Source organism: Podarcis muralis, chromosome 1, assembly GCF_964188315.1.
Source record: "Podarcis muralis chromosome 1, rPodMur119.hap1.1, whole genome shotgun sequence".
Taxonomy (NCBI): Eukaryota; Metazoa; Chordata; class Lepidosauria; order Squamata; family Lacertidae; genus Podarcis; species Podarcis muralis.
Window position 1 is genome coordinate 112107839 of NC_135655.1, and position 22524 is coordinate 112130362.

A 22524-nucleotide genomic window follows, 5' to 3' on the forward strand; every position below is an offset into this window, starting at 1 on the left:
CCAAGGTGCAGTCCAATAGCAACCTGACAACGGGTGGGAGGTGGCAGGAACGCATAGCTTGCGAGCAAGGTTCCCTCGGAAATCTGATCTGGAAGTCAAGGCGAGCTCGCATTCAAGCGCTCCCAGTAGCAACCGCTCACCGCGCCAAGGCCCTACGTAGCTGTTCAGCTCTGCGGTGCTGAAATCCCACAGGGAGAGACGGCAAGATTCGGCCAGCAAAGCCAACTCCACAGCGTCCAGCGATCAATTTGTAGAGATTCTGCTGCTGCTCTGGACCAAAGAGGAAGCCACGACCTCTGACCTGTAAGCGCTTTGTAGCCCCCCAAAGATGGAGAAGGGGAGCTGGCAATAGTTATTCGGTGGAGAGGGGGAAAGCTCTGCAGAGCACTGAATGTATGGCACTCAGACAGGTTCTGGGACTCTTAAGCCTTGGGTGTGTTACTGCATCTGAAAGTAAACTGAAATAAGTGGTGGTTTGACTTCTCTGAAGCAAGCCATGTATCCTAAGCGATTGGGTTGGATGGAGGATGGCAGGCGCCCTCACTTTGTGTCCACACCATCTGTGGTCAAAATCCAGGGGTGCCATATCCTACACACAAATCTTACCAGGAGTCATAGGTAGCTCTTGTTTCCTCCGCTCCTTCCTGCCCTCATTCAAATCTGATCAATATGGATATGTGTTCCTTTAGAGTGGGGAGGACACTTCCGTACGCTTGGGTTTCGCACATGTAGCTCTTCTACCAGGAACACATCTGTTTCCAGTCATCATGACATCTAAAGAAGTAAGCAATGCAAACATACTTTGCTATTTGCAATTATATTTTGAATGCTTCCAAGGTCAGACCTCAGACCTTTCTAGGACATCTTGCCTCACATCTCCAGTACCATCTGAAATTTGAATCTTGCTGCTACCCCTGACCTAGAGTATCTACTGGCACTGACAGCACCATAACTAAGATTTGGGGTCCTGCAGCAAGCAAGGATGGTGATGATGGGAACCCACCAACTGCTCATGGAAAGGCATAGAGGAAATGGTTTCTATTTCCCCAAGCAGGAGGTAGCATAGAGACCCCAGCATTCCAGGGATTTATTTTTCAACCTTTGGTGACTGCCTTAGATATATTACAGCATCTGAATTCAGTAGTGGTTGGTCTCCCCAGAACAAATCATGTTTCTGCCTGAAGCTGGTATTTATGAGTTTAGGCCAACCCCAGGTTTTCAGTACCCAGTCTGCTCCTACCATTAATTGCTGCTGCCAAGTTGCTGGTGAATCAGGACCCCTTTTCAAGTTTATGTTGCTAACAAGCCCACATAAAGGCTCCAGTGCAGGGAAAGTTTGGTACACATAAGTCCTACTGAAACCCAGCTGCCCTGGTCATGATCATTAGGTCTCCAGATTGCTGGCAGGCTTGCACAAATATCTTACATGAGGGATGGAGAATTTGTGGCCCTCCCAAAGTTGTTGGACTACAGTTCTAATGATCACTGACCATTGAACATGCTGACTGGGACTCTCAGGAGTTGGAGTCCAGCAACATCTGGTGTGCCACAGGCTTCCCCACACCTATTTCATGTTGCCTCCCTAATGCACCATGTACAATCAAGAGCAGACATCATGAGCTGGAGTAACACTGTTATGGATGTGTGTGACAAAAGTAGGAACTAGTTTGCATATACAGGGATGCATGCTTAAATCAGCATCCATGAGCCTGTTCCATTGCAATGAACTGGTAACCAGTAGGGTTTGGTGTGAATATGTATTATGAGGTTCATTATGGCTATACGGTAGCACTAAAATACTGAGGGAGGGATTAAACTATTGAGCCCTATCAGCAAAAGTTCTGTACAAGAGCTTCTCCTTCTGCAATGGGGCTTCCCCACTCTCACCAACCCACATGCCCCCAAAATTGTCTTGAGAAGGTTGGGAGAACCTCAAGAACAGTGAGCTGGGAGAGGAGGCAAGGACTCATTCCACCTGGCAAGCTGAAATGTTTGTCCTCATGTAACATCACCTTAGATTGTTGTAGAATTCTTCCCTGAGACACAATGTTCCTCAGGACTGTTTGCATTTCATTATGCCATGCACAGAGAAAGCGCAGAATGGGCTATTATGATTCCCTGAGAACCTCAGCATTCTTTTTCATTTTTAAGGGGAAAAATTCTACCACTTACCGGTAATTGCAAGTGTGGTTTATTTGGGTTGGGTTTTTTTCGGGGCGGCAGTAATGCTTCTGTGTTTGCAACAATGCAAAATAAAACACACACAAAAGCTGCATGTGTTCAACCCCCACAAAAATAAAATAAAGGTCACCATGTGAGCCCGTAAGATGAATCTCAACATCCACATGAGGGCAATACTTTAGTGGACCAACCAAAATGACCAAGCTGTCACAAATGAGCGTGCAACAACATTTTTATTTCATTTTCTACAAAACTCTTAATCAGGTCAGGTGGCAAACAAAGCAATGAGAAGGGAGGGGGAAAATGTTTGGTGGTGAAGTCAAGAGTCTGTTTTGGGAAAGAGGCTGAAGCTGGAATGCAGGTGGAAGGAGCAGACATGCAAATGAGGTTCCGTAAGATGCTCTGCAGGTTTCAGGTTGCACCAATGCATCCTGGGAAGGAGAAACTTACAGTGGCTAGTTTCCCACCTCTAAAAATACAAAAAAGCAGCTGTTACATGTCTGTCCTTAGGAGAAACACCCAGCTTGCTTGGTAGGTGGAAAGCAGGGGAAAAGGAAGATTTTATATAAACAAAGGTGGGAATTAATTGTAGGTGGTGTGCTAGGTAAAAGCATTCAACCCAGTAGTCCTTTGTTCTCCAGATGATGCGCAGGGACAGAGGAAGTGTCAGGGTTTTTTGTGGTATTGGGGTTTTTTTTGGGGGGGGCAGAAAGTTCCCTGGGGTTTGTTCCTTCTGTAATTGCTAGTCAAGGTCAAGGCCAGTCCTCCCCACCCCTAATGAAAGTGTGTGAGAAATGCCTGGTGAAGACCACAAAGCCAGAGGAGGAGCTGCTGCTTTACAGTGATCCCAGCTGGATCACAGCCAATGACCCCTCTAGCCTAGCATCCTGTTCTCCCACTGGTCAACTAAGTGTTTCCCAACCTTGTGCCTCCAGATGTTTTTGGCCTACAACTCCCATCATCCCTGACTAGCAAGACCAGTGGCAAGGGATGATGGGAATTGTAGGCCACTAAATGCCCATGGGAAGCCTGCAAGACGGACATGAACACAACACCACTCAGTGGGCAAGCAAACAGAATGGAAGGATGCAAAAATACAACGTAAAATTCATCTTATCCTTCTCAGATTTCTGTTTTTCTTGGTGCTCAGTTATCTTTTGTAAAAAAAAATTTAATGCACAGCCATGAGGATAGTGGACAGGGTATATTACATTTGCCTTTTCAAATGCATATGCTGGTTCTTTTTATTGTGTGATGTGGAGGAAGGGCAGAACAATTTACTGGTAGCAGGACTACCTTTGTTTCCTGCCTGCCTTGTAGGTAGCAACTTACTGAGCTGAAACCCTTTCTAGTAGTTCTGGAAACAGAGAAGCAGTTCTTAGCTGCCTCCCCTTTGTGCCTAGTTACTATGAAAGGAGATCTCCATTCAGGAAAGGGTGTATGCAGCCTTCATACTGTCTCTTGTTTCCTCCCTGGGTTGCCTGGCAGTTGAATTAACACAGTGATAGCTTCCTACTGCTTCCAGATTTCTTAACCTCAGCAGCCTTGATTTAGAAAGGGGAACATTTGGTGCTCCTGTTGTTAAACAATTGGGAGTCAGAATCCTTGCTGACCACTTACAGATCTATCCGTAGATCCCAGTCTACTTTCTGCCCAGCTCTGGTTTGTTGTCTGGAAGAGCAGACGGGCAGGAGGCAATTGCCATGAGGCAAGACTGTGGGTGTATGATGGCAAATATTATTTACATTTATACCCTAACTTTCATCCATGGAGCTCAAGAAAGCATGCATAAAAATCTCAGATAGTCTCCCATTTTGGGACTGATCAAATGCAGACCTGTTTAGCCTAGCAAAGTGGTTGTATCATGTACCTGCAGAACATGCTCTGGAACTGTTAGAATGTTCACATATCAACAAAACCTTCCAGAACTTTAAGCCTGGGCATTGAGGTAATGAGACTGTGTATCTCTGAACATCCTCAGCCACAACTGTCATTTTTAAAAAGTCCATTCTTCTCAATACAGTATTCCAAATAGATGATGCTGAAATTTGCTTCTTCTTTTAAAAATGAAAACAAACCATGAGTATAATTGGTCACTGGTAATCTACTGATTGACACGCACAAGCATGTACAGTGGTGCCTCAGGTTAAGTACTTAATTCGTTCCGGAGGTCCATTCTTAACCTGAAACTGTTCTTAATCTGAAGCACCACTTTAGCTAATGGGGCCTCCTGCTGCCGCTACGCCGCCGGAGCACAATTTCTGTTCTCATCCTGAAGCAAAGTTCTTAACCCGAGGTACTATTTCTGGGTTAGCGGAGTCTGAAACCTGAAGCGTATGTAACCTGAAGCGTATGTATCACTGTATGTATGTATGTATGTATGTATGTATCCCGAGGTATCACTGTATTTGACAACCTGGCTTCTCTTTGATGGAGTAAAATACTAGAATGGCAACTTAATGGTTCCTCTCACAGCATCTGAGCTTGGAGTGTTTTCTCTGCTGTTGCATGCCAGAGACTCATCTTGGCTCTGAGGCAGTAAGAAAGCAGTTTACTTATTCCAGGATGCAGGGCATGCATCCTTTATGGAGAAGTAATGGATTAGAACAAGGTGCCTGGAGAATAATGTTTTGGCACCACCCTCTAAATATTCAGCTGCCATATTCCCCATACTAAGCTGTGTTTACTGCATAGCTTTCCTTCTTGAGACAAGGCCATGATCTCAGTTTATATGCCCATTTATGTTATTTTATTTTTTAAAAAGAGTGACACATGTGGTTGTACATTTTCATTTTTCTTATCTTTCAGGGTTCTTGCACACAGGCTGAACAATAAGTGATCTAATACGGCCAACGAGAAGAAAGTAGTTACAAGCATTGTATATAAGAGCTTCGGGACTTCATCATGATTGTATGAAAATTCTGTGTATTTTAGAGAGTTTTTATGGTAAAAAAAGGAGGTGACCGTATCGTATCTTGATAAAAGTGCTGTGCATGTCAGCCAAAAACGCAGCAAAGAAGAGGTGGTGGTAGTCTGTGTTGGTGAGTACCATCACAAAAAAGCACCATGAAAATTATTCCAAATCAAATGAGTGAGATTTGGCTACTGTAGGCAAACATGACCCTTATGTTTAAAAGACAAAACAAACAAACAAACAAACAAACAAAAAAGCCCCACATAAATGCCAGTCAGTTAGACCAAGACAGTTGCAAGATGATTGGTTTCTAGTATTTTATTTTTTTAAACTGCAGCATATATAAAGATTTGTTCTCTTCGTTGACTTGTTCTGGAGAGTTAGTTCTGAAGGTGGAAAAGTGGTGTCACACGGTCTAAAAAAGAGAGAGAGAGAAATCTGCTCCATGTTTTGTTCCTTTTGGTTAAGTGCTTTCATTCCAAATAGAAGGATTCTTCCAGTCAGTCAAGGGGCAACTCAGATGCCACCATCTTTTATTCAAAGGCAGGCACAGATGTTCCTTCTGCAGGGGAGGTTTTAATTTATGAAAATGATATTGTTTATGCATGAATGCACTCCACATAACACACAGTACTTCCATCTGATGAGAGAAAACTACAGAACCAGTGCCAATGTCAGGAACATATTCTGCAAATTTAGTCGCTTAAATGTTTAATGAATATTTGGAAGGCATTTGCTAGCCACAAGAAAGCTTTTCAATTATTTCCCCCTCTTCACAGCTAATAATCATTTTCACCTCCTCCAGCCAATGCAATTGACTGTGGTATGACAAATGTTTGATGCTGTAGTACTTCAAAATACATAATAATTAAAAGAACAAACAAGCTCAATTGGATGGTGGTGAAATATTTGGGTGGGCAGATGATTAACTTTACACATTACCTGGGCATTTTTTGAAAATCCAAGCCGGTAATTTTTCTCATGAAGAATTTTGTACTGGAATATATATTTTTTATTAGCTAGCAAAGGCAAGCTGATAAGAATTGTGTTTCCAGGTATTACTATTAATGACACTGATAGAAGTTGGCAGTGGTGCACAGCTCTGATACCGGCAATACAAGGAAGAAGAATGCCAGTAAATTGATTTGTCAATTGGTGGAAAGTGGTGGCTGGGAGTAAATCTCTTAATTTACAAATCCAGCCTTATAGAGTTGCTACTGTTGTTTTGTCTCAAGTTTGTGTAAAAGGCATTTCCTCGCCACGGCTGCCACAAGCCTCTTCCATTTTCCTAAAGTGGTTTTGGGGAGTGATGCAAGGTAGTCCACGCTAAAGCACCTTTCATCTCAAACTCCTGTCCACTCAAGTTAACCTCATTGTACACAGGTGTTTGGGGGGAAAATATCAGCTCTTGAGAGGTGGCTTAAACAAACAAACAAACAAACAAACAGAAGGTAAAGGTACCCCTGCCCGTATGGGCCAGTCTTGACAGACTCTAGGGTTGTGCGCTCATCTCACTCTAGAGGCCGGGAGCCAGCGCTGTCCGCAGACACTTCCGGGTCACGTGGCCAGCGTGACAAAGCTGCATCTGGCGAGCCAGAGCCGCACACGGAAACGTCGTTTACCTTCCCGCTAGTAAGCGGTCCCTATTTATCTACTTGCACCCGGGAGTGCTTTCGAACTGCTAGGTTGGCAGGCGCTGGGACTGAACAACGGGAGCGCACCCCGCCACGGGGATTGGGTTGTTAACCGTGTCCTGCCAGTTGCTGGAAGTCTAGATGACTCTTCGGGTCCCTTCCAGCTCTATACAATTCTATTATTCTAATTCCCACAATCCCTAACAATTGTCCATGCTGCCTGGGGCTGATATGGGAGTTGAAGTTCAACTGTGTTTGGAGGGCTACGCGTTCTCTGACCCTGAACATAATCCTAGCACTGTATCAGTAGCAGGCACCTTATTGTAAAAGAAGGACATACCGTATTTTTTGCTCTATAAGACTCACGTTTTCCCTCCTAAAAAGTAAGGGGAAATTTGTGTGCGTCTTATGGAGCAAATGCAGGCTGCACAGCTATCACAGAAGCCAGAACAGCAAGAGGGATTGCTGCTTTCACTGCACAGCGATCCCTCTTGCTGTTCTGGCTTCTAATATTCAGAATATATTTTTTCCCTTGTTTTTCTCCTCCAAAAACTAGGTGCGTCTTGTGGTCTGGTGTGTCTTATAGAGCGAAAAATAAGGTACTTTTGTTGTTTAGTTCTACAAAAGCACTTGAAAAAAGAAAGAAAGAAAGAAAGAAAGAAAGAAAGAAAGAAAGAAAGAAAGGCACAGCTATTTATATTCTACCAAACTAGATTGTGCCCCAAGTGACTGGAATTTACCATGCCCCAAAGAATAGCCTAAATAGGTCACTTAGTTGGAAGACCGCTACTATGACTGGTTCTCCCACAACATAAAATATATTAATACATATCAGAGTGGTGGGTTGGAAATTTGGTTTGCAACCAAGCTGTTGTTTAAATGCATATGTGTTTTTCCCTAATTAAAAATACATACATACATTGAAATATGTACTTAACAAGCTGTCACAAGTAAGATAATCCAAATTAAGCCTGACATCACTCTTAATGCATTCACTTATACTATTAAATTGTTGGCAGGGTGTGCAAGGCATTGAATTGCTGCATTTAATTTTCAGATTCTGGGCACTTTGCATCACAGACTGAGTGATATTTGAGATGGAAAGCATAAATGAATACCTGTGATATGTAGCCTGTAACATCATTCTGGGAACACCATCCTACAAGGCGGAATCCCCACCCCCCAGTTAATGGGCATTGCCATTCAAATGGTATGTAGGGGCTGCATCTTGGGGGCAGGAATTGGGCTTACCTGTCCCCCAATTCTTAATTCACCTGGTCACAGGTGAGAGTTGAGTGCAGGATGGGGAGCAAAGGTGGACAAGCCACCCCAGAAGGAGCATGACAGGTACCCCATCAGAGTACTACTCCTCCCCTAACACCTGATACAACCAAGACTGTGAAGCAGGGCCAGTGAAGTTTGTGGCTTGGGAACTTTTTTGAGGACCCGACTGTGAGGCTGGGAGAGTCATATTTGGTTCCCAGGCCTGAGGTTCTGCACAGGCCTTATCTATAACACCAGCCTTCACCACCCTGACCCCCTCAATGCTTTGGATCACAACAGATGTTTTGTAGCCCAAAGGTGTTGGGTTAGTAAAGGCTGCCTCAACCTTGCACTCAACCAGCCTGGCTCTCTATAAACTGCCTGGCTGTTTGCATCAATAAACAAATAGGAAAATTCACATCACCAAGGTTGCTACCCCAGTCTCCTTGGACTTAGGATCATAATGCAGTAATAATAATAATAATAATAATAATAATAATAATAATAATATAGGAGGAGGAGCAGGAGAATTTATTGGCCTGTGCTCAAGAATCAAGTTGGAAATGAACATATTCAGTGCTTTTTTTTCTTTCAAAAAAATGTTTAGGAGTACTCTTATTTTCCTACTCATATTGAAATACTGCCCCTCAATGAGGCCAAACCTAGATTCACAAGATGTTTAGAGGTATGCATCCCCCTGCATCCCCCCAGAAAAGAGCACTGAACATATTTATAAAATCTAGGTTAGCATTTTTTACACAGTGCTAATGTTGCGTTCACTGTATGGATAGAAAACATGCACTGAGATGTGGCTTTTTGGTGTGAATATTGCGGCGAAACCAGGAATTCATTAATGTGAGTGGCAAACCTCCCAGTATTTTTCTTTTCTTTTCAGAAACAGGGTGTGTACGTAAATGTCATATTTAATCCTTCTGAGGGGGAAAGAGGCAGGAATAGGTCCATCTTTTAGGTTTGTTGCGTTTGTGATAGAGTAGCAATAACTTCTGAAAATGAGCTACATACTGACCTCTTTAAGGAAATGTAACAATCGACTTCAATGTTGACAAACTTGCGTACTCTAACCATGGTGACTCAGACCAGGCAATAGTGCCAAGATTTTAGGTTTCAAGAAAGCACTTCTAAACAGTCATGTGCCCCAGTTTAGTAACTGTTGATGGGCACTGCCACTCCAGTGCTCAACTTAGCTTATATTGCCTTACATGCCTACATTGGTGCCATATATCCCAGGGGGCAATATTTGGCTGTTGCTTCTGCGCAGCTGTCCTCAATTCAAAAGCCTTTTCCCGAAAGACTTCACTTTCCCTGGGAACATAAGACTTTTGTAATTGTGGTTGTAGAGATTCTCTGCGAACATTTCTGGGTGGTGGTGTCATTTTACTCCCAATACAAGTTAATGAATAGAAGACTCTCTCCAATAACTTCCGCAGCGAAGCGAAGAAGATGCATCGGCAGAAATGGTTGGGGAAGGGCGTCGCTTTTATTCTTTTGAGCAAGCGGTTTATAAATTAATCCATTATACCAATGTTTCCCAAACTTTTTTGGACTACAACTCCTATCATCCCCTAGCTAACAGGATCAGCCGTCAAGGGATGATGGGAACTGTAGTCCAAAAACAGCTGGAGACCGAAGTTAGGGAAGCTCTGAAGCAGCCTTTCTCAACCTGTGGGTCCCCAGATGTTGAACTACAACTCCCATCACCCCTAGCTAGCAAGGCCAGAGCTCAGGGACGATGGGAGTTGTAGTCCAACAACATCTGGGGACCCACAGGTTGAGAACCGCTGCGTGAAGTAAACAAAAAGACAGTTTGGTGACGAGATAACACCTGTGTCCTCCCCACCCTTTCCCCTCTGAGGCAACTGAGCAGAGGAATTCAAAAGAGCCATCCCTCTTAGTCTCGCGGCTCTTTCCCCGCCTTTCAGAAAGTTTCTCTCCTCATCCTCCTTTATGAGCCCGACCCCGTGACCAGGGCGGGGCGGGAAACGGGCTTAAAAGTTGGTCGCGAGGGAGGCGGGGAGATGGCAGAGGTCGCGCGCCTAAGCTCAAAGCCGAATGCGCGGCCGCGCGCTCCCCCCTCCCTCCTCCAGCTGGACCCGGGACAAGGGGGAGGAGAGCGGCTCGCTGCCTTGGTAGCGGCGGCGACGCGCTGAGGCGCCTTTCCTGCCCCCTTTCTCCTTCCTAGCTGGAGGAGCCTGACTGCCTGTCTGCCTGCCATGCACCGCCCCGGGAGGAGGATAGCCTGGGCCGCCGAGAGCCCGGAGGACCCTTTCGGGGTGGCGGCGGCAGCAGCAGCAACAGCGGGCTCTGGGTGGAAGGGAAGCGACGGCGCCTCCTCCTCCCGCTCCTCTTCCTCGACGGAGGAGGAGGGAGCAAAGGGGGCGCCCCCGCTGCGGGAGGCGGGGGACGAAGGCGAGCAGCCCCTCCTGAGGGGGATTTTCGGCGTCGGCAAGAGGAGCTGCGACGTGGTGCTCAGCGCGCGGAGGCTCAGCTGGAGCCCCATCCAGCCCGAGAGGCCCGCAGGTGAGAGCGAGCCAGTGTGAGGAACAACAACAAACGCTGCTTGGATTTTTTCCTCTGCTGAATTCGGCGGCGTTTACCGCCGTGTAAGCGGAGCTACAGCCCCGAGCATGGCAGGAAGGGCTGCTGAGTTCACAACGGGTCTCGAACCCGCTTCGGCAGTGCGTGCAGCGCAGCCTCCGTTCCTTTCCTGCCCTCACATTCCTCCGCCTCCATCCCGCCCCTTCTCCGCTGTGTCACTCAAAGACGTGCCGCCAAGGTGGGCAGGGCGTGACGTCAGAGGGTAGCCTGCCTCTCCTAGCGAAAGAAAAGTTTTGTTAACTTTGGGACTGGCGTGCAACCGATGGGTGGGTTGCTTGCATAGGAGCCACCTCCTAGGGGCTGATGTCCCTTTGCCCACCCCAGAAAGTTGATTGGCATTGCCATTCAAATTGGGTGTGTACACCCCATCATGTGATCGATTATGTGGGACAGGGCTTACCTGCTGCCTCTCAATATTTTATTCAAGTTGGCACCCTTGATAGAAGGGGCTGGTGTTCCTTCGTGCGCTTCCCCCATTAAATATTTTTTGGGGGGGAGGCAGCCTCCCAGTTGATGGGCATTGCCATTCAAATACTGTGCGTGAACCACATCATGGGATCGGTTTTGCAAGGCAGGGCTGCCTCCCCCACCAATATTTTAGTCAAGTTGACATCTCTGATTACCTGAGAAGCAAATAATTCTCTTGAGTGCTGGATCATGGGCATCTGAAATGAGGAATAATCTGCTGTCTCTCAAGCTGACATCAGGATGGATCATTTTGGCAGGGAATAGTTACAGGAAAGAGTATGGTTCTTTCCTAATGAGCATTTGAATGCATAAAAGAGAGGGTAATGTTCATAGGCACTGACTGCAAGAGTGTGGCGATCACACAGGGTCCCCGGACGTTTCACTGTCTATTGATCCCTGTGCCACTACTTTATTTCTCACTGCCACCACCCAGGCCCTACCTGGTACAATACTGAGTCCAGTCAGGGTTAAATTAGAACATAAACTTCTGTTTATTTATTGCCGTTTAACAAGAGTGTGGTTTCATAAACAGTATCGGTCCATTACAATCATGGGGTGCCTATCCAGACCTATAACTTCCACTACCTGCTCTCACTCACTAAACCACCTCTCAGATATTTACTTGTCTTCCTAGTTTCTAACTGTTCCTGACTCAGCTTATTTCGCTATACTAATTCAACCTACCCACAGACTCTTTTCCAATTCACTCCCACTCCAACCAACCACCCAACGAACTCCTCCTTTCTACCCTTCCCAGAGCTGGTTTTATAGTCCCTCTGACTCCACCCCCCTGGGTTCTGATTGAGTACAGTGGTGCCCCGCAAGACGAATGCCTCGCAAGACGGAAAACCCGCAAGACGAAAGGGTTTTCTGTTTGCGAGTTGCTTCGCAAGACAAATTTCCCTATGGGCTTGCTTCGCAAGAAGAAAGCCCATAGGGAAATCTCCGGGGACCTCTTTTAAATGCTGGCAGTGGGGAGCAAAGCCTTTCCCCCCCTCCGGCCTTCAGAAGAGGTCCAGGAAGGCCGGCGGGGGCCGAAAGGCTTTGCTCCCCACCGCCAGCATTTTAAAAGCAGTCCGGGATAGCAGGGAAGCGCTTCCCGCTATCGCGGACGGCTTTTGAAGGCAGGCGGGGGGGAGCAAAGACTTTCGCCCCCCGCCCGCCTTCAGAAGAGGTCCTGGACCTCTTCTGAAGGCCGGCGGGGGGTGAAAGTCTTTGCTCCCCCCTGCCTACCTTCCCGGGAAAGCGGAGAAAGGCAGCGCTCCCCCCCACCTGCCTTCAAAAGCCATCCGGGACAGCGGAGAAACGCGCTGCCGTTCTCCGCTTTCCCGGGAAGGTAGGCAGGGGGGAGCAAAGACTTTTGCCCCCCGCCGGCCTTCAGAAGAGGTCCAGGACCTCTTCTGAAGGCTGGCGGGGGGCAAAAGTCTTTGTCCCCCCTGCCTGCCTTCCCAGGGGCTTTTAAATCACCCCGGACAGCGGAGAAGTCCTCCGCTGTCCCGGGCGATTTTAAAATGCCGCCCGCCAGCATTTTAAGATCCCCCCGGACAGCGGAGAAGTCCTCCGCTGTCCCGGGGTTTTTTTAAATGCTGGGGGTGGGAAGAAAAGCCCTTGTCCCCCCCCCCCAGCCTTCAGAAGAGGTCGGGGGACAGACTGTCCCCGGACCTGGTCTGAAGGCGATTTCCATAGGAACGCATTAATTGATTTTCAATGCATTCCTATGGGAAACCGTGCTTCGCAAGACGAAAAACTCGCAAAAAGAAAAAACTTGTGGAATGAATTAATTTCGTCTTGCGAGGCACCACTGTAACTTGTTTAACTATTTCACCTCCAGCACTCTCATATGTTAACGTCACATAGAGGCCAAACAATAAGTTGGGGGCTGCCCAATAGCCATGGAAACATGGAATGGGTTGTGCTTGTGCACCCAGTCTCTCACATTTTTGATACATGCACACTTTACCAGTCATCGCTCTCCCACGCAAAGAATCCCTGTAGCTTTGTTTTGTTAAGACTGCTGGGTTTTGTGACTTTGCGAGGGGTCTCCCAACAACTCTCAACAAACTACAGTTCCCAGGATTCTTTGGCGGAAGCCGTGACTGTGAAAAGTGGCACAAGATTGGAATGTATGGTACAATTGGAAGTAATATTTTAACACTAATGGTTCCAAATGGCTACTGATACTCTTTGGAATCCCACACACAGTCTTGCAGTCCTCAGAATGAATAAAGGTGCAAAAATATAAACAAGCCCCTTTCTGCGTGGCCAACTGCATGGCCACCCACAGGGTGACGAGATGGCATCCTTCCTGTGCATGATTACTGGGAAATGAGTTAAATGTTCATGAAATTTCCAACTCTGGTTGCATACTTAGGAGAGTAAGGAAGAGGCATGAGTGTGGTTGCTGATGCTGTTTGCAGAGCAAGCACTACAAGGAAGTGATAGGCGTGAGTTGATTAGTCAGCCAATAAAGGAACTGGTATGTAAAACTCAGCAAAGTCCTATATAGGAAAGCAAGTAAAGATGATGACATAATGGCAGCCACATACCGGAAAGAAATAAAATATGAAAGTCTAACTTACTGGTTGCTCACAACACAACAGTCTGAAAGGGAATCCTAATATTCATTGTATGTGACAAGGGCTCAATGGTCCATGTATGGTTTGGCCACTGAGCTTAGATACATGCCCAATGCTTTTTATTGTTTTACATTCAGTTCAAAGCATTTGTAGATGAGTTGGTGACCTGGTTGTTGTGCGGGAGACAGTGCTGTGTCCCCTGTCTTTCTAATTGCACAACATCAGACTCAGTCTATAGCCATCATTGGGTTTCCTCCTCTCACCTCCTCCCAACCTAGGCATTAGTTTGCCCAGTGATATGAGAAGGTTTTCCTAATGTTGCAAAATCAATTTGGATCTGATTTATGATGTTCATGTTTCTTATATTTAGTAAACAAACGAAAAAAGGATGTCACGCTCATTTTACATTGTGTGTGTGTGTGTGTGTGCGCGCGTGTGCGTGCACGTGTATAAATACCCAAAACCCAAAAGTTTTTTTAAGTGAAATATTTGATTATGAAAAAGAAAGAATGCATTATAAGAGTGGATTCTTACAGTGTACAGTTGTAAGAGCTTGTTATGATACTACAACAAAGCAGCCTTCTCTGGACACATTAACTCTTTAAAGGGTGGGCACTCTATGGCCCTCCAAAAGTTTTTGGACTTCTGACTCCCACCAGCCAGACTCAGCATGACCAATAGTCAGAGGTGTTGGGAGATGGAATACAATATCTGCAAGGTTACAGGTTGGTTGCAAGTTTATCCTTTTGGGACAAGGTACTCAAGTGGGTAATAGCTACCCACATCCAAACATCTTTGTGTGATGGAGATTAAGGGTTATAAACCCATTTCTTTCGGGATTCTGACTCAGTTTTGGGACTGAAACATATTTGCTTATTCTGGTTGATGGCCCGTTGCTGGAAGACAGACAAGGGCAGTTAACCTTCATTGATTTTATTGGACTTTTGGGTGGCTTTCACAACCATGGAATCTTTCTTAAGGACCTTATGGGGCTTTTAGTGGGAAACCCTGTGATTCTGTGTGCTAGATGTCACCCACACGGCCACCTTTCAGCTAATCACTATTATTGGTTCCCGTGAGCTACCTGGTCCAATTCAAGGTTTTGGTATTAATTTATAAAAGCCCTCAATGGTTTGGGACCCAGATATTTGCTAGAACAGCCCCTCAGCTGACCCAATATTTAAGATTTTTGTCAGGGGAAACCTCATATTTCATTGTGTGAGGAAATGGGACAGAGTCTTCCCTGTTGTGGCACCCAAACTGTGGAACTCACTTCCCTTGGAAGTGTGTTTGTCCCCCTTCACTTTTGATATTCAAGTGTCAATTAAAAACACATCTGTTTACGCAAATCTTTGGAGGATGAATCTATTTTAGTACAAACAGCATGAAGCATTTTTGTAATTTACATAGATTTTATTTTTAGAAAACCAATGTATGTTTTTTTTATGAGGTGGTTAAAGGTAAAGGTAAAGGGACCCCGGACAGTTAAGTCCAGTCGTGAACGACTCTGGGGTTGTGGCGCTCATCTCGCTTTACAGGCCAAGGGAGCCAGCGTTTGTCCGCTCCACAGACAGTTTTTCCGGGTCATGTGGCCAGCATGACTAAGGCACTTCTGGCGCAACAGAACACCGACACCAGAGCAGTGCATGGAAACACCATTTACCTTCCTGCCGGACAATGTACACAATTTATTTTCAGCTTTGTAATCTTGTTGGTTTTTATTTTATGGCACCTAGACACTCCGTTTTGGTGACTGTCATTGATTTGTAAGGTGCCATTTGGTAAATAGTTTATATAGCTGAGTTTCTAACACTGCACTGTCCTGAGTTCAGGACAGCATGGGGGGGGGGAGTTAGGAATGCTCTGTAACTCACTGCATTTTTATTACATTTTACTCTTTGTGAAGTCACCTTGAATACAGTTTGCAGAAATGCAGATTTCAAGTTTTAAGAATAAATAGGTGCAACTCTCCCAGGATGATTAAATTGTAGCAAGCATTATTTTCATGGTTATTTTCTCTCCCCCCCCCCCCCAGCTTGAACACATGAGACAGAATTGAAAGGATATCAAAATTTTAGTGCATTTTAGAATCTTCCACTTAATTATACCCTTAACTTGTGGTGGCTGGTCTATGTTTCTTGCATAGTGGTGTCCTATTAAGAAAAAAATACTGGGGTGTGAAAGAATTTTACTGTATGTTGAAAAACTCTAAAGCAGTAGCAAAATGACTGTTCATTATCTTGGCTTGCTGCTTTGTTCACCTTAGCAAAGTCCTTTGTGTTTGCATTATTTTGTGATGTTCTATTTTTGTTGATAGCGGAACTTAATCGTTACCTTTATATTGCATTTACAGATCAAATCTGAATAGCTGTGAATTCTGAGCAGTATGTGCTTGCATGCCTTAATAGCCTGCTATAATCTTTATGTAGCTTCTCCTTGTTGGGGGGGGGGGAGGGGAATCTGGCATTAATTTCTGCTGGTTATGAATTCTTATCAGAACATTCTGTTGAAACATAATGTGTTGTACATTTGATACATACATTACCATTCTGCCATAAGGGCCTGCTATTATTTTAGACACCAACTGATTTTATGATAGTATTGGATTTCTTTCACATATGCTTATGTTTTTGTCCAGATGAACTCAAAGAACATCTGTTACTCTTGTGGTGGTATCTGCTGTTTCCTTTTAGAATTTGACCTTTTGGTTAATTGCAGCTACAATTCTCTAGTTTTTCAGCATTGTGTGACTTAAACAAATTTATTTTTTTTTAGTACTAATCAGCTAACTGTAGGAAGATAGTTGAGTTCTGTCTCCCTTTGTCATATCTACATTTTAGACCCAATTGCTAAATGGGCATGGTTATTTTATTGCTATTGGGTAGAGCAATTGTAATAGGAGACCACCGTTGCTCAGAGCTTCTGCCACATTTGAAGATCCATTAGCTCCAGCTGGTCTGAGTGCAAGGGGCTGGGGGGGCATTGTGTGTTTTGTCCACATGCAGTTTTGGTTATGCTAACTCCCAGCTGGTCAGCAAAGCTACGACTCCTGCAAACAGACTGACATGGGATCCGGGGATCCTTGTCTGACACTGCTCTGCCTCTGCATTTTGAAGCCTTACTCTGGCTACTGCCAGCAGGAACACCAGCCGATGTAGCTTCACAACAGCCTACTCTTTACGTGGGCACAATGGGGACTTCCCAGTGTCAGAACTTGCTCGCTGCCAATTCCAAACCTCCCCCGGTAGTGCGGGATTAAGATCGCTCCCTTATTTCCTTAATATTTTTAAAGTTATTTGAATTGTGGAAGCTTTATTGTTTGTTTGTTTGTTTGTTTTGTTTTTCATTTCCTTGAGTTGCCTGCCGTTCCCCAAGCTGTCCTATGGGTGTCTCAAAGGAGCAGCCATTTAAATTAACAACCTTCACAAGTTGCAGTTGGGCTAGGCTCTATTCCAGTGCCACATATTCATTCAGAATAAATTATTCTGTATGAGTGTAATGCTTCGGTGAAAGCAAGGGTGAAGCAGGGATAGTATGGCAGCTTTCATTGCACATCATACTAGTATTTGATGCATTTGGGGTGAAGTCTTGGGAGGGACATGGGTGGCGCTGTGGGTTAAGCCACAGAGCCAAGGACTCGCCAATCAGACGGTCGGTGGTTCGAATCCCCGCAACGGGGTGAGCTCCTGTTGCTTGGTCCCTGCTCCTGTCAACCTAGCAGTTCAAAAGCACGTCAAAGTGCAAGTAGATAAATAGGTACCACTCCGGCGGGAAGGTAAATGGCATTTCCGTGTGCTGCTCTGGTTTGCCAGAAGTGGATTAGTCATGCTGGCCACATGACCCAGAAGCTGTACGCCAGCTCCCTTGGGCAATAAAGCGAGATGAGCGCTGCAACCCCAGAGTCAGTCACGACTGGACCTAATGGTCAGGGGTCCCTTTACCTTTACCTTGGGAGAAGCGGACTTCTGGAAGAAATATGCAGTGTTGTTTGGCAATGGCACCATAAAATATAATAACAGCCAGAGCTAATATCAGCACATGTTGTTGTTGTTGTTGTTGTTGTTGTTGTTGGTTAATCCATGCCTCCAAATTGCATGGCTAGAACTGCCATCATAGGTCTGCTGACTTCTGGTGGAAAGTTACTGTTGCACGGCACAGTCCCATGAGCGTAAGTTTTTACCTGCTAATGATCCAAAGCACTTGAAAAGAGCAAAATGGTTTTTTTTGGACAGTTACCTTGTTTTTAAACCCTTTTATTACCTGCCAGTGTGCTGGGTAACTTTCAGATAAAGGCAACGGTTGTTTGCATAGAACACTGAATAAGTTGCAAACACTTCTAAAAATTTACTATTGTTGATGTAAAGCTTGAATTTTTTGTTCAGGCATTTGCTAGGCATGAAGGCTGGAGCCTGTTGTGATTTACTAGCTTACTGGTTGTTAACATAGGGCCATATTCAACTTATTCAAAGTAGACACATTAAAATTAACATCCCTAATATCGACCTATTTCATTGGGTCTACTCTGAGTAGGAATTCAACCCATAGTGAACAATGGTGGCTTTTTCTGTTGCATTTCTTTTTAAAATGTAATACTTAAAAATGTAACACACCAGGCTCTGAGATTGTGAAGAGTGGATAAGAAATATATTAATTAAATAATATTTAATTGTATAAGCTAATGCTTCTTGAAATGTTGAAAATAGCATGTTTGCACTCTTGTTTGGAACTCTGCAAGATTGCAGGTATCAGTTGAGAATTTAGTTTTCTTTGGGGGCTTTTAGTTCTCTGGAAGCATTCCCTTGATAAGTAAGCTTCTAATGATCTGATTTTGTATGCATTCAACATTTAATTTTTTTATTGCATTAATAAATTAATATATTTCAACACAACATAGTGGGCAATATATTTACAAAGAAAAGAAACTGATTTAAAAATAGATGCAATATTTACTTGCTTTTTGACAAGAAGATTAGAGCAGAAACTGATCAGTGCAGCTTTTAAATGACAGAGCTGTATACGGTGTACAGCTAACTTGCCATGTTCTAATTGATTAGAGTTAAGACCGCATATCTTCCCTGTAAATTGACCTAATAGCAGGGTATAGGAAAGTATGCTTAGGCAGGTTCTGCAAACCTTTCAATCTCTGAAGCAACAGATGTTACAATCTACATAGTAGTGTGTATCTTGGAAACAGAGAGAGTGTTAGAGAAACAAAAAAAACCTGAGCCAATGACATACTTTCTGATACCAGGAATAAATTATTGCCATTGGCTATGATGTGATGTAGTTATAGAGATTGTGTGTGTGTGTGTGTGTGTGTGTGTGTGAGAGAGAGAGAGAGAGAGAGAGAGAAGATTATATAAGAAAGATTAAAGTGATAGCGAAAAATAACTGAAGTGTAATAACAAATTCATGTCCTGAGCTTGTCCCTCCCCCTTACCCCGATTTTGAAATAGCCCTATTGGTCATCCTGATCTCTGTACATAGATTAACAACTGCTAAGTGGCCAGTACCAGGCCCCTCTTATCAATCAACAACAATTTGGGTTGGGTAGCTGTGATACAATAGTGGGGGGTGGGTAAGCTTGTCTGTCGTGTGTGTGCCCCCCCCCCCAAGCCAACCTAATGTCATAATTGGGATGATTCTAGTGAATGAGGACTTGGTGGACCCCCCTATCTCGCAGTCCCCTGCTGCAATATAGTAATTAACCGAAGTCTCTTCTGTCCCTCTTGGTCAACAACAGAAGGGTGTTTGTGCTCCCCACCTGGCTGGACCACAGCTTGATAGTTGGCACCCTTAGTCTGTGGTCCATAAGATTTCCTCATCACACTTCAAGCAGGGGCAGGATGTACAGGTGCCCATGGCTGTCTAATGCCTCGGGGGTGGGGAAGGGATTTTAGCTCTACAATGCCAGGACAAGGGTGGGAGGGAAGGGGGACGTTATTATCATGAGTTGGTGTGTATTTATAGGAATCGAATTCCTAACCAAAATTTATGTGCGGCACTGTCTCTTTTGTGCCCACTGCTTAGTACAGTTCTTGATGCATATGTGGTCTTTGTTTGTTTGTTTGAGTATAGTTGGTAGGAATAAGATGAGATAGAAATAAGACTACAGTTGCAGAGAATGGTAGGATTAAGAATTATGGTTACCATGGATAAAGGCTGCAGAGTAATAATGAAATCTACATACAGGATTAGCTTTTCTCCTTATGCAGCTGACAAGTATATTACAAAGAAGAACACAGGCAATGCTTTTCCAGACTCATCCTAAGTCAGCACTGTACGGTTTTGTGTTCTGCATTGACTGATTGTGTTGCGTTGATGCACTTTCACTTGTGTGCAACATCTTGTATTATCAGGAATGTGAGGTTTTTATATTACGTTTCTGACCAGTCAGCTTACTGTTCTTGACCTGATTGACTGATCTGATTCACAGGTGGATATAATGATTACAAGCACCACACAGTGCAACACATGGCACAAAACAACATGGGGGAAAGAGTACACAGTTTGAACTGGAAGTAGTTTTGTGGTCTGAATGTTGTGTGCTTGCCCATTGTGTGTGGTATCTGCTTCATAGGAAGCACAGATTGCCTTGATGTTTACATACAATAGTATATAAACACTTATAAAACTGTTTTCACTTAGGGTGTGTATGCACACTCATACACAAACTTTGGTAAAATATTACAGCACATACAGATTCTTACATGTTTACTATATGTTTTGGAGACTTGCTTATTTGTTATCGGATTTGGTCACCTTTTCAGAGAGCACAACCTAATTTTCTTCATGTGATCAAGGAGCAGGCTTTCGTCTATGTGTGGATATAATTGGGCACCATTTTGCACTGAGTTTAACCACCGGATACCTAGCATTACCAAGCAATATTGGGTATGAGAATACTAGGGCTTAATATTATTCTAAGGATGGTAGTCAACAATGTTTTACTCAGAGTAGACACATTAAAATTAATGAACATGACTAAGTTAAGTCAATTGAGCTCAATGGGTCTACTCTGAGTAAAATTTAGTTGAACTCCCACCCCCACCCCATGGACACTATGAGAGGAATTAAATGTTGCACTAAAATATGAGTTTTGTCACGACAAGCATTTTGACTTTTCAGATGGAACAATTCCCCTATCCTTCCCCTAAATGCTGTTTTGGGGTTCTCCCAACTCCACCTTGAGCCAGTTTGGGAGGCATGGGACACTGGGGAGGGGAGGTGGGGAAAGTCATATTGCACAGGACTTCTGCAGACAGGACTCATTAGTTGACTCCTACCCTATTTTTAAACATCCTAGTAGTAACTACAGTCTGCATCCTGCAATAGGAACTTTCAATAACTCATTTCACCACATCTTCGAATATTTCCATGTCAATTCACACATGTATGCTCACTGCCTAATGGCTGCAGCATAAAAGAAGGAGTGGCATGTGTTGAGCATGAGAAAGAACTTATATATTCACATATTAGTTTTCCCCACACTAAATGGTGGTAGTTCATATGCGCAACTGGGAATCAAAATGGTATTAAATACTGTATCAGTAAATTGGTGTGCATGTGTGAATAAGCCCTTAGTGCCATGTGTCTTTTGAAGTTTCTGAGCTTTATCATTTAATCCTGCAGCTATACTTGCTGCAGTTCAACAGAGTGCTGGGTCATATTCAGTGATGCTTTACTGTTTATACAGAAGATACCTCTGAAAGGAAACTTTCATTCATCCGTAAGAAATGGGCTTTTCTAAGAGACTGCACAGTATTATTTAATACTGTGATTTCTTGCTGTGAGTGAAAAGTAGGTTTGGTTCAAATGGATCAGATCATATTGCTGTCAAATTTGTCTGGAAAATATTTGACAGGAACATTGAGCATATTTGCTTTGTACAATGAGGTTTACCTCCAGTTGCTTTGAACTAAGTGTATAGAATGCAGTGTTAGACATACCTCTATTTTTTAATAGCCATGTATGTGGCCATGATATACATTAAAGTTAATCATAATTCAGTTGGGTATTTTTTGCCCTAAGACACACAGTTTGGCCGCATTGTTACTTGTGCCCTTTGTGACACAAGACAGAAGAGAGAAGTGTTTAAATCCAGAGACTGAAAATCTCCAGAGTTAATCATTATATGAGATGTTCTGCTTTATTCAACAGATAGCACTTTTCAACTCATAACAAAGGTGATCCTTGGGTGCTGAGGGAGGGGCTGGAATAGCACATCTTCCATACAAACAAGTAATTGGCATTCTCTTGAATTCAATTCTGTGACAGTAATGAGCTGATCTCGTTTATTACTTTTAGCATTATGTATTCAACAAAGTCCTCTGGATGGTTAGAGAATGTGGGCCCAAGGGTGTATCTTCTCTGAGGCCAATCCTGTGAGGCCAGACCACCCCATGGTTATTTAATCTCTGTGGGAGTACAGCCCTAGCAACTTATATTGCCTGCTTCCTGGCTAACTTCAGTTTTCTGGCAGCTTTGGGGATCCAGAAATAAGAAAGGCCTTCAAAGCTTGGGATATTACTTATTCTCATAGCCTCCAAACAAGAAGACAATGCAGGTGCCATTTTGGCTGAGGTCAAGCTTAGCTAATACAATCTCTCCTCACACTTCACCTCAGCTATGAAGGAAAAAAATGCCCTTCAACTTAAAAGACTCTTGTGAAGGCTGGGATTTTGACTTGGATGATATGTATCTAAGGTACATATTCTGTGGGGCCAGTTTTCTCTCTTCCCCTACCCCTCGGTTTGCATCCCCTAGCTGAAGGGGGAAGCAAGGAGAAAAGAATGAGAAATCCTCTTCCCCCTCGTTTCACTCTCAGGCTGAAGAGAATTAAGGTTTAGCAAAGTGTGAAGAATTTTTCAAA

General features: G+C 44.2%; 1 protein-coding gene across 1 annotated transcript in view; it reads left to right on the forward strand.

The window, feature by feature from the left end:
* Positions 1-10075: 10075 nt before the first annotated feature.
* Positions 10076-22524, forward strand: part of CERKL (CERK like autophagy regulator) — a 39423-nt gene continuing 26974 nt past the window's right edge. The window contains exon 1 of the mRNA XM_028748195.2: positions 10076-10530. Within this exon, the coding sequence (XP_028604028.2) occupies positions 10224-10530 (307 nt within the window). The 5' untranslated portion in view covers positions 10076-10223. The remainder of the gene's footprint in view (positions 10531-22524) is intronic.